Source organism: Convolutriloba macropyga, chromosome 13, assembly GCF_964194025.1.
Source record: "Convolutriloba macropyga chromosome 13, txConMacr16.3, whole genome shotgun sequence".
In the NCBI taxonomy this organism is placed as follows: Eukaryota; Metazoa; Xenacoelomorpha; order Acoela; family Convolutidae; genus Convolutriloba; species Convolutriloba macropyga.
The window spans coordinates 26,869,088-26,883,326 of NC_134480.1; the positions used below are offsets into that span (position 1 = coordinate 26,869,088).

At 36.2% G+C, this 14,239-nt stretch overlaps 2 protein-coding genes across 4 annotated transcripts in view; both read left to right on the forward strand.

Annotated features, from left to right (window-relative positions):
* The window catches only part of LOC142351847 (bestrophin-3-like), a 464,737-nt gene extending 454,781 nt beyond the window's left edge, over positions 1-9,956 (forward strand). The window contains exons 6-11 of one of the 3 annotated variants that reach the window (XM_075404074.1): positions 2,711-2,928; positions 3,610-3,687; positions 4,128-4,361; positions 4,824-4,981; positions 8,411-8,669; positions 9,065-9,956. In XM_075404074.1, coding sequence (XP_075260189.1) covers positions 2,711-2,928; positions 3,610-3,687; positions 4,128-4,361; positions 4,824-4,981; positions 8,411-8,666 — 944 coding nt within the window. In that variant the 3' untranslated portion in view covers positions 8,667-8,669; positions 9,065-9,956. Of the gene's footprint in view, positions 1-2,710; positions 2,929-3,609; positions 3,688-4,127; positions 4,362-4,823; positions 4,982-8,410; positions 8,901-9,064 lie in introns of those variants that run through there. The other 2 variants (XM_075404075.1, XM_075404076.1) reach the window with 2 other exon arrangements.
* A 111-nt stretch (positions 9,957-10,067) lies between these two features.
* LOC142351849 (uncharacterized) lies at positions 10,068-11,414 on the forward strand. The gene has a single exon (XM_075404077.1). The coding sequence runs from the start codon at positions 10,200-10,202 to the stop codon at positions 11,304-11,306; it is 1,107 nt and encodes a 368-aa protein (XP_075260192.1). The 5' UTR covers positions 10,068-10,199; the 3' UTR covers positions 11,307-11,414.
* Positions 11,415-14,239: the final 2,825 nt, after the last annotated feature.

Genomic DNA, 14,239 nt, shown 5'->3' on the forward strand with positions numbered 1-14,239 from the left:
CAAAGATTTTCTTTGGTTTATCATAGACAATTTTGATTTAGAACTCAAGCATAGAGAACTGTTATAATACTTCCGCTCTGAATCAACTTCCTTTCAACCTCCTCACTGTGGCTGACAGAAGAGAACACAGAATCAACAGGTATTCCGAGAATCCTACAAGCTGGTTTTCCCAGAGTAAACAAAAGAGAAATTTGTTGACGCGTTCGCTGCTGTAATCACAACCATGATTACCGTTTTATCTAAATTAAGACTAATTTATTTGAATTAAGGCATCTGCTAATATTCCGAAGTTCTGGGTCAGCTTCAGTTGCCTGCATTCCTACAGCACTAAGATTTTATCGTCTGCAAACATATTAGAATCAAGTGTTTTGCAATTTAAGGTTGAAGCATTTATGTACATAGTGCATAAAGTAGGGCCAAGAATTGATTCTTGTGGTATACAACATTTAGATTCTTCCCAACAAGACATAACTCCGTTGAAATGAACAAGCTGTACTCTGTGCTTGAGTTATATAAAAAAAATTAATGCTGAATTCAAGTATTTTTGATCATACCTCAAGCATAGAGTACAGCTTGTTAGTTTCAACGGAGTTATGTCTTGCTGGGAAGAACCTAAATTTTGTCTACCACAAGAATCTATTCTTGGCCCTTTTTTATGCACTTTTAACATAAATGTTTACCCTTAAATTTCAAAACGCTTGATGCTATTGTTTGCAGACTATAAAAATCTAGCTGCTGTAAGAATACAGGCAGTTGAAGTAGGACCAGAACTTTGGAATATTAGCAGATGGCTTGCTCCAAATAAATTAGTTTCAGTTCTAGATAAAACGTTACTCTTGGTTGTAAATACAGCAGCAAGCGCGTCGGAAAATTTTTTTAATCGGGGGAAAATAAAAAAGCAACCAGTTTTTAAGAATCTCGGAATACTTGTTGATTATAAGTTATCTTTTGTCAGTCATATTGAGGAGGTTAAAAATAAGTTGAGTCAGAGCGGAGGTATTGCAGAGCTGAGGCCATTTGTGCCTAGAAAGCTGGTAATAGCTTACTATGAATTAAATATTAGGCCTATTATTCAATATGGAGTCTTAATCTATGGCAGCTCTAGTTCTTCGCTCCTTTTTTTACGGAAAAGAAAATCGAAGTTTATTTACTTCAGAGAACAAATGGATTCATGTGAGAACATTTTTGTAAAACCTCGATATCGAATTTTCATGATCTGCACTTTATCAGTTAATGAAATTTGTTTCGAAAGTAATCAGTTGCCTTCATTGTAAAAGTTTTTGTAATGACTTATTGGTACCTTATTCCATCGAAAGAGACAAAAGGATAGGCAAGTATGTTACTCAAACAACCTTAATGCGAAAAATAGAGCGCTGTTGAATCAAATTTCCGGCATTTCGAAATGTTCTGGCAGACTTTGAAGCAAAGACGTCTAGCGAAATTCTGTTTTTTTTTGTCATAAGTTGAAGAGTTCCTTTTTAGTTTGCAATCACGAACTTGTAAGATATAATAATTTTTTACTTTTGCTTCACCATGTCAGTGTCTATTTATTAATCATATCTAACTCGGGGAAGACTGAAAAGTGGGTGTGTACTAGCTCGTTGTCTGTCCTCTCCAATGCAATATGACTTTATGCTGTAAGATGTACGTAATTTTTTATTGGAGAAATTAATTCTCTTTGAAGCCACTTAAGCCACTCGAGATGTCAACCTGCATGTAAAGCATACTGCAATAGAATTGAGCCAAAACTTGTTCAAGAGCAATTGGTCGGACATCATTCGGTTATGTTCTAATCAGTGGCTTCCTGTTTTTGCCTGTTGTGCTTTTACCCTGTTCTTTAAATCTGTATCAATGAAATGTAAATTAAAATTTTATGGCAACCATAACAACGGTTACCGATTGGCATAAGAATAGCTTTTTAAAGATATGAACAGGTTTCTCTTTATACTAGTAGTAGAAATAAGTTCTGAAACGTTTTACTTATTGGAACAGGTTCATGTAATTTAACCATTTCGCTATTTACTTTTTAAACATATTTTTTTTCTGTTTTTTCTTTCTCGGTTTCTATTTTTTAGTTGTTCCTCTTTCTCAAAAAATTTTGATTTCTGATCGGGCACTCCATTTGGATTAGTCTTTACTTTTCGGTAGAAAACTCGACAAATTGGGCAAATTTGCATTTTTCAATGGATATATTGATTGCTCTGTTTAGCTCCTTTTATTCCTGAAATCCATACTATTCTTTCCGAGTTCTTTGGGAATATTCTCAACTCTTGAGTACACCTTAGCCAAGTACTTCAGCCAAACCTTCAGCCGAGCCGCTGAAGGATGTCACAGTTTGTAAGTCGCGTTTACAAGCTTGCGTAATATTTTTGTCACTTTGAGCAACGGCAACCGTCATCCTAGATGTAGTAGATAAATAATTTGAGCGTTCTTGTTGAAATTCAGCCCGAAGAACGAAAAGGACATATACAAACTATGTAACGTCGAAAATTGGAACTCATTAAAGGTGTGACTTAATCAACGTCAAATAACTGCAGAAAAAGTGCGCAAATGTTTTCCATTAACCCTCTCTGATAAGTAAGGCGAGTAGCCTCTAAATATGCAAAGCTTTGAACAAGATTGATGCTAACTATGCTGTTTTGAAATTATTAAAAAAGAATGACATATGTGGTTTTGTCATTTCTCAATACTCCTGTTCATTTTACCTTAGGGCTAGCGAGTGAATCCGAGATGCGCCAGCTATACAGCACGAGCGAGTTGATGCCCCACGAGTTGCAGAAACTCAATTGGCCGAATAAGAAGAATGAAGAGAAAAGGACTGCCAGTTGGAACTGGTGGGTGCCCTCTGTATGGGCATCCAGACTGGTCAGGGATGCTTACGACAAGGGATATGTAGACAGCAGGGAAAATTTGGAAGCCATCTACAAGGTTCGATTGCGTGAAATTTTTATTGACTTCTCTAGGATAGTCCCACACTTCTCTCGTTCTGCTCAAGGGGATTTGAAGTGGCAGTTGCTCAGCAAAGTAATCTAAAGTTAGCAGTATCGGTGACGAAAAACGAAATCAAAAGTAGGACGTGAACCATAAGCCCAATATTAGATGCCCGCTACTTGAACTTTTTTTATAAGTCTTAGTTAACATCTCTATTGCTTATTGGTTGGATACTGCCTATTGATGGATACGTTATATTGTCAGAGTTTGATGCACCTTTAATAACAGGTACAATCAATTGCAGTTGCTTCTTTATACACCTGCTTTTTACTTGTTTTCATGAATGAAGCTTGATTTTGAGAAAGTTAAATCCGAAATGCAGCTTCCATCTTGTGATGCCTTATGCTGCGAGCAGCTGATTTGTACTCACATTCGTATCCAACAAACAGGTGGCATTGAGCTGTTAATCCGTTATAGCCCAGATTGTTTTATATAATACCGTCCTTGATAAATCTTGTTCTCGGAGGAGTTTTTATGTAGTTTTGTGTAGATTATTTAAATTTGTGTTATCTTTGAACTTTTAACTGCTGTTTGATAATTGGGTGAATCTCATTTCTTTAACATAACCGTCAACTGCTTTTAAAACAAGGAGAATTTGTAATTAGAAGTTGTTTTCAGAAAATTCACGACTACAAAGGACTGCTTGGAGGTCTGATCGGGTTTGACTCTATTCCTGTGCCGCTGCCTTACACACAGGTAACTAGTAGTTATTTCTTTACCTGAAATTGTGTTAAAGCAATTATTCAGTTTTTTTGCACCGATACTTTAATGTCACGGTATTGTTTTTAGGCGGCGTTCCACCTTCATTTGCGAGCAAAGTCTGCGCTTAAAAAAAGTCGGGGCTGGTTGCAGAGCCAGAAATTTTAAAATGATGAAATCGAATTTTCACTCTTCCCATTACATGAGTAATGTGTACATGGGCTTACAGAGCCAGGGGAGGGGAGACATGCAAGCATGAAAATAGAGAATTTTTTTTTAAAAAAATATTGTTAATTTTATCATATTTTGAGAACCTTATGAATTTATTAAAAATGTAGAAAATGCTCAATTTTCATATTAGCGTGTCTCCCCTCCCCTGGCCCTGTAACCCCATATACACATTACTCATATTGTTAAAAGGGTTGCTATATTTGTAGGTTGTGTCAATCGGGGTGTACACGTACTTCTTCCTGGCATTGTTTGCTTTCCAAGATGTGGAGAGTGCGAATCCAGACAGCTCCTATGATCATTACTTTGTTCCTGCTTCTCTTCTACTTCAGTTCCTCATCTACTATGGATGGTTCAAAGTGGCCGAGGTTCTTCTAACTCCCTATGGAAAAGACTTGGGATACAATTATGATATGGTCGGATACTTTGCTCTACATTTGGAGGTTTGTCTACGTGTGTCTACTTTCGAATGTATCTCCGCGAAAGAAAATGAAGCTTTTTTCCTAATGTTTGGTGTGTTTGCCAGTATATTTCGGAATTGCTCTTGTTCTGTAATTTTTGTAAAAAATTACATTTGGATGTTTTTGCACAAAAAGATCATGGAAATCAACGTGTCAAAACATAGCCGTTTCAGTTGTGTAATGGAAATTTAATGAATTTTGATTACCCTTGGCGTCAGAAACTGTTGTATTTTTATTTTCTGTATTGGATATTGTTTTGTAAAAAGACATGGAATCTCAGCGAAAAATGTAGTGTCATTGATTTGAACTGTATTTCCAACTCCGTAATGACAATAGTTTAGGTGGATAGTTCTATAAGCATATAACTAGCTAGAAAGTTAATTTGAATTAATTTGAGAAACTGAAATTTTTTTAAACATTATAAATTACACTAGTCTGTTTCAGCAATCGCGTGCTCACGTTGAATACTCGTATGAGATGGATCAGTTCTTGAATGATGACCCGAAAGGAGGAGTTGCTAAATTGGCAAATATACCCAGAGAAGATCTCTTTGTAGAGAACATCCAGCCTCATCTATTTGGGTCACTCGTACAGGGATTCATGTAAGTCTAGCATAGTGAATCAAAATTTTTTTCTGGTAGTCTAAAATCCGAGAAAGTAGTAATCTTATTCAACACTGTCTCTAACAGAAACAAAAAAGCCCGCATGATTCGGTACATGACCTAGAAAATTCTACATTCTTATATCATAGCATGCATATGCTTGGATAGGCTATAAAAAAGTATGAATCGTACAGTGTTTTCTCGCGAGATTGTCAAAAATGCGTTCTTCGTCAAAAATTTCTACTCATAATTTTCAACGGACTGGTATGGGTATTTTGACTGTATCCTAGTCCATAAAGTTTAACATTTTTCATAGGTGGCATGGACTACGTTTATCATCCTGTCTTTGTTTCTCACTTTGAAAGTGCGATGTTTTTAAAACTCAACAACGAAGTTTGAAGTACTTATGGTAAACATGTCTTTTCATCTAAAATTTTTGCTTCACTGTTCTAGAACGTTCTTCTGATCTCACTTATCGAGTGACTTTTTCTAGTTTTACTTCTTGGTTTTTGCGTGACCTAAATTGCTCTTATTCAGAAATTATATCTGTGGCTAAAACAAAAGCTATTGTAGGATTAGCTATCACAAGTCCGTGATAACCGAGTGGTTGATGCTTTAGTATATTACGCCCGAGATCAGGGGGTTCGAATCCCTCCTCAGTCAAAATTTTCTGTAACCATAAAAAATTGTTTAGGCTGCAACCCCTCTGAATTAAATTGCCGCCCTGTCGTCTGAGAGAAATTTATCCCACGCTAGTCGCTTTATTAAATATCTGTCAGAATATCTGTGAGAAACAATGATTTGAACAAAAACCGTCAATATGTTATCTCACAAAATGCTCTGAATTTTTATGGACTCGACCTTTTTGTGGTAAATAGTTATACTAAGCCTTTGTCATCAAATCATGTGACAGTTATAAAATTGCTTTATTGTTTTCTTATCAAGAAAAAGGAAGAATGTTCTATGTTCTGAAAACAACTATAAAGAAACCTTCCAGTAAATGACGTCCTCTTGCATGTTTTTGTTAAATAGCATAAGCAAAACGTGTTTTTTTTAGATTTTATTTGAAGCGTGCAATGTTAGGCACATCATTGCAGATGTGTGTTGTTCAAATTTACCGGAATTTTTTTGGAGATGTTTCAACAATTGATTGTCAGCGGGCAATTTCAAAATTTTCAACTATGTTACAATTTAACCTTATGTTATATAAAGCACCCACAATTGGCAAGACAAACCTATTTTCAATACCAACGACCTTCAAAAATATATAACGAAAATTTCCGGAAAATTCTCCTGAGCTGTGAAATGTTTCATTTTCAAGAACAAAGTGATTTGAAAACAAAACTGCGTCAGCGGAGCGTTTAAGGCGGCACACTAAGCAAACTAAGTTTGTAAGATAAATTAAAAATCAGTTTTTATTGCTCTTGAATGAAGTTCATAGCATTTATTGTAAACGTGTTGGTCTTTTTATGCAAATTTTTTGCTTGACCATTTGCGCTTTTCTTGTAGAACATTTTTTGACGTCTCAAGTGACTTTTTCACGCTTTCGTTCTTCATTTTTGAGTGATCTCTATTGCTCTCAGTCCGAAGTAAAGGTTGTTGCTAATATAAAGTCGGTTGCAGCATAGCACAAACAAGGGCCTGGTAGCCGGGTGGTCAGTAAATATGTTTGTGGATCGGGAGGTCAGTGGTTCGAATCCCGGCGGGGTCAAATGTTTTTCTACGCGCCTGTCGTTCGAGAGCAATTCTTCCGACATTAGGCGGTTTATGTTCTTTAATGATTTCATTAGCTCTCCCTCCAAAGCGATGGCAGTTTTTCATTGAATATTTTAGACGTCGTGTTTTATGAAATAAATAGCACGTAAACTGCTCTGGACAAATGTGTTCCTCAAAAGAAGGAAAAATGGAATTAATTTCCTGTGTTTCTACCTGATGCGTGGCCATTTAACTGACGTCAGCGTAATGCGCTAAGTTAGGTTAAGCCCTCTTGAGAAAAAGACCGTTATTTACGAATGAACTGTTTGTTGAACAGAAATGCGGACAAAAACATGCTCTAAGAATTGTGATTGAATACCCGATGGACCACCCTGAGTGCTGTATATGTTGTCTACCATTTAACAGACTGCTTACTTGTGCTGATAAAATTTACTAATTAATTATTCATAAAATTCAGGGTTGATCTCATTACTTGTCTGTCGTGTCGTGACTTTAACTTGTCCCTTGTGCTGAGATATATTAATCAAAGACTGCTCTTATGTACTAATCTATATCATTTTCCCCTGCAGATCAGATGAGAATCATTATTTGGCTCGGCATCTTGATGCGAGGTCAATGAAGGCATTGACTACGATTTTAAATGATTTGGACGATTTTAAAAACCTTTAAGAAAGAAATAAAAGAAAAGTAAAACCGCTTTCTGAAGAAATCTTGTGGTAAACTTGTACTCGTAAATTTTTAACTTTGTTTTTTGTAAAAGAAAATAGGGAAAAATCTTACATTGAGGTCTTAAAAACTTCTCAAACTTCTCCTTTCCTTCCAAAAATCTTTTATGAATCCTAAATTGAAGGGTTGGCGCTAGTTCAAAAATTGTTTGGCACAAAACAGCATCTGAAAACAAACTTGTTGAAAATAATATTCAGAATTTTAACTGAGCTAATTTTTCGATTTCAAAATTGTTTTTCTGAATCTTTTTGAAACGAGCAGCTAAAATTGATTTCTATTGAAGTTATTCTTGTGTCTCAGAAGCAGTCCAAAAAGCAGCAAACTGATTTTAAAAATATTCAAAATGTCTACAAAGGGCAAATTATGCTGAAGTAGGCAACAAATGCGACAAAATCGCCCGAAAATTTATGGCTCAAACTTCTTCAAAATGAAGCATTCTAAAGTGTATGTAGTGAACTGCAGAAGCAGAGAGCGCTAATTTGAAACCGCATTAGTTAGTCTGGGTTGCCCTCAAAAAAACGTCAGAGGATTGATGGGCAAAAAACGTTGGGGTTTTTAAAAAAAATGTGGTTTAACATTTAGTTTTGGATTAATACGAGCCTGAGGCGTGTGAATATTAAATTGTATGCTTAAGACAAACAAGGATAAATTTTTAACATAAGAATTCTCTTGTTTTAGAATCCTTTTTGCAGTGGTCTTTTTTTCAAGAACGAAACCGGCCGTTTCCCACTTTAAAAACGAATTGTTTTCCCGTGAATGAATATCGACGCTATATGCTACCAATTCGTTGAATTTAGTTTGTGTGGCATCTGTCAGTGGAGCAGATGATCAAAATTGAATCAGGCAATCAAAATAACAGCTCAAATTTAAAATATGAATTTCTATAGAGTACGATGTATTGATTGATTAACTCCCACTAAACTCGCATGAGCTCAGTTTTTGAAGATAATTTAAATTTCTTTAAAAAAAACGACTTTTTAATTTTAGTGATATCCCCAATTTCATCTTCGATGCCTCAGTTGCCCTCTGGAACCTGCCCAAGTCAGTATGGAATAATGACCTCGAGACCGATCGTCAAAATTCTGAAGGAGGGGGAGGAGCTGGCAAGACATCTGATGCCGTGGTATACTTCAAAAATAAGAATGCCAACCCGGATGTGAAAAATTTGGGCCCAGGTGCGTCAGGGGCCTCTGGTGATAATCAAGACACGGTCAATATTTTACGACAGCAGGAATCTGCATAAAATGTACTATTTACTTTGCTGAATGGATGACTGAAAATCGATTGTTGCTTAGCAGAAGGTTCATAAAACTAAAGCACAAAAGCTGCACTACTTCTTTCGTCATTGCGAGTTCTTTGCTTCTCATCCGGTCTTAAATATGACTGAAAAGCGATATTTCAATTTATGAAACAATTATTTGCTATTTTGAGGCCTGTTTGCTGAATAAAAACTGACAAGCTATGGTATCAAAAGGCTGGTGATACATTTAATGTTGGTAGCTCAGGTGAAATTCTGCGTCAAAATATATTGTTGAATGGGTGCGAAAATTGGGCTTAGAATAGGACTTATGCAGCCTCCTGATACCATAGCTGTGTTAAATATGCAGTGAACTTTAATTTGGGCAAAAATTATTGCTTTAGGTGTGTCCACTTCAAACTTAGAGGTTGTGAAGCGGCGGTTAGTTCCACAATGTGGTGAAAAGTGACACAATTAGCGAAATATAATTGTTTTCAAACGTCTTTACCTTCTTTCTTATTGTGTGCTGTTTCGTCTAATTGGGATTTTCTTTGGCTTTTCTGTCGCAATCATTTTTAATAAATTTGTTTTCCTTAATCTAAATGTACAAACTGAAGAAAGCCTGGCTTTGGGATTTGTTTCCTATTATCAGAGTTAAGCACTCGAGAGCGAGTCTCGATAAGATGAACAACTTAGTTGAAACCTGATTTTCATATTGCAAGATTGTACAACATAAATTAATCGTTGCAATTCTCAAGGCTATACGTATTTTTCAAAAGCGGATAAGTTGTAAATAGCTTTTATTAATAATTCTGTGAATTTCACTCCAGTACCGCTAATGTAGCCTATTTTTGAGCCATTAGATCGTGAACGCACGATAGTAACGTCTTAAGATGTTCTTCGTGTTGCAGTTTTCTTGTGGTCAATACGAGATCTCAATGAGGTTAATTTTGCTTCAGGAAAAATGAAACAAATCCTACTTTTTATGGGCTGCCCTCGTATTTTTTACTCAATTGACAAGCTGCCACTTACTGCAGCCTCTCCTCTTACTCAGTCTCATTTCTTCCTGCCTTATGCGTTAGTATGATGCTTGTTTTCTATTGAACTATTTTAACTCTATCTGGGCTCTAAATTTCCCTGAGTTATGGGCTCTTAGAGGCAAACATTAATATTTATTTTGCTACTTTGGGGTTTCCTGTAAATTATTTTTTTAATCTAAATTGTGAAATTTTCCCTCTGTGTGTGCTTGCGCCAAATATTCATTTGCAATTCAATTTAAATTTTATTCTTTATAAATTTTGATCAGTGTTAGTTGGAACGTTTAGATACACCAGATTTACTACTCAATAATAAGTTTTAAACAGACACGTGAAAAGTTTGTCGTTTTTAGTTACTGCGTCTATTGAAACGAGACATTCACATTGTTGCTCCAGGTATATGAGTTAACTTTTTATTAGCTTGTTTTAGTCTGAACACCATAACTTTCAGCGTATTGACTTTTCAGGTTTTTTTGAAAAATTTTTGAATCCTTATTTTTGGATGTCTGTTACTGCTCGCAAATACCGCTTATTTTGTCACACATTCAGAAACTACCCTGGAATTATATCCATATTCAGTAGTCGGGAGTTATCCAGTGGGAATGGGGACGGGTCTGGACCCTACTCCCTATCACACCTCCACCTTCCAACAGATACCAACTCCTCGAAACGGAAAGGTGGTCACGATCACAGCGTTTCGAATCCCGATTCCTTGATAACTCCTAATGCTCCTGCTAGTGCTAACAGTACACAAACCCATGGTAGCTCTAATTTTGGTGCTAGTAGTTACTCGACATCCAATCCGATAATACCCGATTCAACTTTCCCCCTTCCTGGCAATATTGGACTATCTGAGGAATTTTTTCACACATTTCTGCAAACCACGACTACCGACACGGAACCCCTTACCAGTTCTAAATGCGAAGTGATAGCGACATCGGAGGGGTATTCAAAAGACGATATAACAAACGACATATTTGCCCATAGTGATTTTAAACTGCCCGTTGACGAAAGCAGAATCTTGACGTTAAGCAAGCTGATTAAAGTACTGCGTGCCAAAGCTAGTTTCGGCGAAACCGCAAGTCCAACCTTTCCTGACTTTGAAAGTGTGAAAAAGTTGCTTTTAAGCTATACGGGACCTATCGAAGTATGCACTTTCAAATGCCCCGAATTCGTCAAAAAGCAAATTCTGCCCTTGTTTCCTCAGAACGCGGACCTCAAAAATAGAGCTCTCGTCTTGATCAATTTGAGCCACCAAACCAAAAACGACATGAGTGGTTGGAACGATGAAGTCGAACAAGAACGAGAAAGTTTGATTGAGAATTTCATCCAAGGAGCTCAACTTATTTGCGAGTTTCTCAAACGGCAGAATTGGTTTGCAGATTTTATCGACCCGCTTACTGGAAAGCCGTTTTACTCGCCGCATACGAATTTTACGCTGTTTGAAACCGATGAACTTTATGAAAAATTTGGGTTTAGAATTGACGATTTGGGATGCTGCAAAGTCGTCCATCATGGAGCTTTTGGGACGCATGTATTTGTCGGAACTATAGTGACCGATGCGCCTCTAAGTGAAGAGTTTTTGTTGACAAGTAATGCATCTGAATGACAATCGAATGGTTTGCGATAACGATAGAGCTTTCCGAGTATTCTTTGTAAAAAATATTTATAGTTAATATTTAGTCTTAGCATGGTTGAATTGAGGTGTAAAAATTCACCGTTTTTAACCTGAAGACAAAATCTTGTTTATTTTTTTTTTAATTGCAACGCCTGAATCTATTTTGCCTCTTTAATTGCTGTGAAACAAAGCTGATAACTATTATTTTGGTCCTTGTGGTAGTTTTTTGTAAGTTCACCTCAAGTTCACGCAATTATAGCTTTAAGTTAACCAAAAGGCAAATGAGATTTGCCCCCAAAACGTTTCATTCCTCAATTTGAAGCAACGAGATGGTTTACAATATGAACCATAAAGTACAAGCTCTAACTTGCCTAAACTTTAATATTCGTTTTATGGCGCGAACGGCTGTTTAATAGCCGTAAAGCGATAGCTGGGGCTATTATTGGCATTCTCTTGATTTTTTTTAATAATTCAATGATTTGTTGTTTTTTGTTCAAATGCGGCAATTTGACTTCGTTTTTTGCTATTTTTAATTGCTCTCAAGTTTGTAGCAATTATATTAGTCCTATCGGTCTTTTTTATGCGATTTTTCGTTGACGCTTTTGACTTTTCGTCCTCAAAAACGGGAGAAACAGGTAGCGCCCAGCGGGCAATAAGTGCTCTTAGAGCCTTTCAGCTCTATTTGAGCTCAAACTGTTCTGGAGACTTGTACTTATGTTGTGAAGGGCGGTTCTTAGAGGTGTACGACACGCCCACTGTTAACCCCCCCTCACCGCGCCGTTGCCCCCACCCCACTGTTGCGCCCCCCCCCCCCCAAAAAAAGCACCCCCCCCCCCCCTTGTGCACCCCCATCCCCCGCCCAACCCCCCCGTGGCTACGTTTGAACAACCGATCGGTAAAAACACGCAATTTTATAATAATTTTTTACAATTTTCCAGCTTTTCGAAAAGTTTTTCAGTTTTTGAGTTCTTTCAGCCCTAGGTGTCAAGGAACCTCCTCTAGAGTTTTATAATAGTTTACTGCATAGTTTCTAGTGGTAGTGGAATGGTTTCAACATTTTATCACAAATTTTAGCATTTTTTTGCAAATTTTTTTTCACTTTTTGACATTTATTTTTCATTATTCACGTCTTTTTAGACGCAGGGGCCAGAAAACGTCCCTAAGGGTTTAATAAAAAGTTGCTGAAATAATTTTATTTGTCAGGGAGTAGCTTTCATTTTTTATGATAATTTTAGCAATAATGCCTTCATGTTTTTAAAATTTGTCGGTTTTTAGGTTCCCCGGAATCAAGTGCCACATAACCTCTTCTAGGGTATGATTATAAGTTATTGCATAGATTCCAAATGCAATGAAATGTTTTTCTGGATTTTAATATCTGCAATTGTTAACAAATGTTTGCAATTTTTAAAAATGATTACTATATTCGCAGTTTTTAATCTTTTTGTCATTTTATACGGCACCATGGTCCTAGAGGCCTCCAAGGTTTGACGATAAGCTAACGCATAGTTTATAGAGATAATGGAATGGTTATCAATATTTTAATGACTCTAGTTTTAGCAATTTTTTAAAATTAATTTTTCAAATTTTTGGAAAATTATGTTCCAAGTTTATGGATCTTTGAGCTAGTAAAACTATTTAAAGCTTGAAATAGGGATACTGGATAGTCTCTTGAGACAATAAAATGGTTCCGAAGATTTTAATATCTTGAATTTTAGCAAGATTTTTTAAAATTTGCTATTGTTTTCAAAATTTTTAAATATTTTTGTCTTTTTCCTTAGTTTAACGATCATTACTGGCCAACGAAGCTTTTCTAGTCTTCCAGATGGGTTACGTGACTTAACTCCAGAGACAAAATATAGTTCTCAACATTTTTACTGCAAAATCGAAGCTTTTTTCAAATTCTGCAATATTTTGCAATTTTTTAAAATAAAGTTTTTTAGTTGATTTATTAACTAGCAAGGCTAGAAAACTAAAAGCTGCTGAGTCGAATCAAGATGAACCTAGCGTCAGTAAACTGTGGCTAACTACTGACGTAGGCAACCGCTCGCCGGTCATTTGAGAGCAAGTCGCCCGACGTTAGTCGGTTGTTTTAATTGCTTATCATTTTTTTTTCGAAGGATTTTCGAGTTGTAGGTTTTTTTTTGAACGAAAGTTCCTTGAAATGTGTCTGGCTATGCTTTTTTTTATTTTTGTCAAGGTTTTGTATCGACCACTTGACGAATTCTTCGAATCTGCTTTTTGTTAATTTGTTCATGCAATTCCAACTGAACTGCGTGAGTGACATCGGTTTTCAGTGACGTCCTTTTTCACCTCTTATTAGAACCGAGTTTTATGTTCATTTGCGTTTTTGGTCACACGTGACTTACTTTGCTCACAAAAATGACTCCCTGGCCCTGAAGTTGACTTGTCATCGAATTATGAATCGACATCATAGAATTAGTGTGTCTTACTTTAATTGAACATTTTTTGAGAGCAGCCAATGGAAGCAGCAACAAGTTTAAAAGATTCTTAATCAAAACATTACATCTAAGCATTTAATAAAGAGATTGCTTCTTTCACTATCTTTTTGTGACTGCAAGAGTGACTGTAAGAGTGGGCTTTACTATTGAAAAGTGAAACTCTTTTGATTGGCTTAATAATGAGCACAAAGTTGATCTGATAATTTGCGGCGTGGATCACAACTTTTTTTGTCTCTCTCTCCCTATATGTATAACATTCACCTATGACTGTTTGGTTGATTAAAGTCAATATTTACATAGTAAATGTCAGGGTAACTGCGCTAAATACTTCAAGTACCTCAGGCCTTGATTTTACTTGTGAGACATCTGGTTCATCATATATGGACTTTGACTATTAATAGACATCCTAGAGTTCACATAAAGAACATACTAAGGAATTTGACTATAAACAGATGAAATATGGAA

Excerpts from the sequence above, each read along its gene's own strand:
- LOC142351849 (XM_075404077.1), top strand. The coding sequence starts at position 10,200 with ATGTCTGTTACTGCTCGCAAATACCGCTTATTTTGTCACACATTCAGA.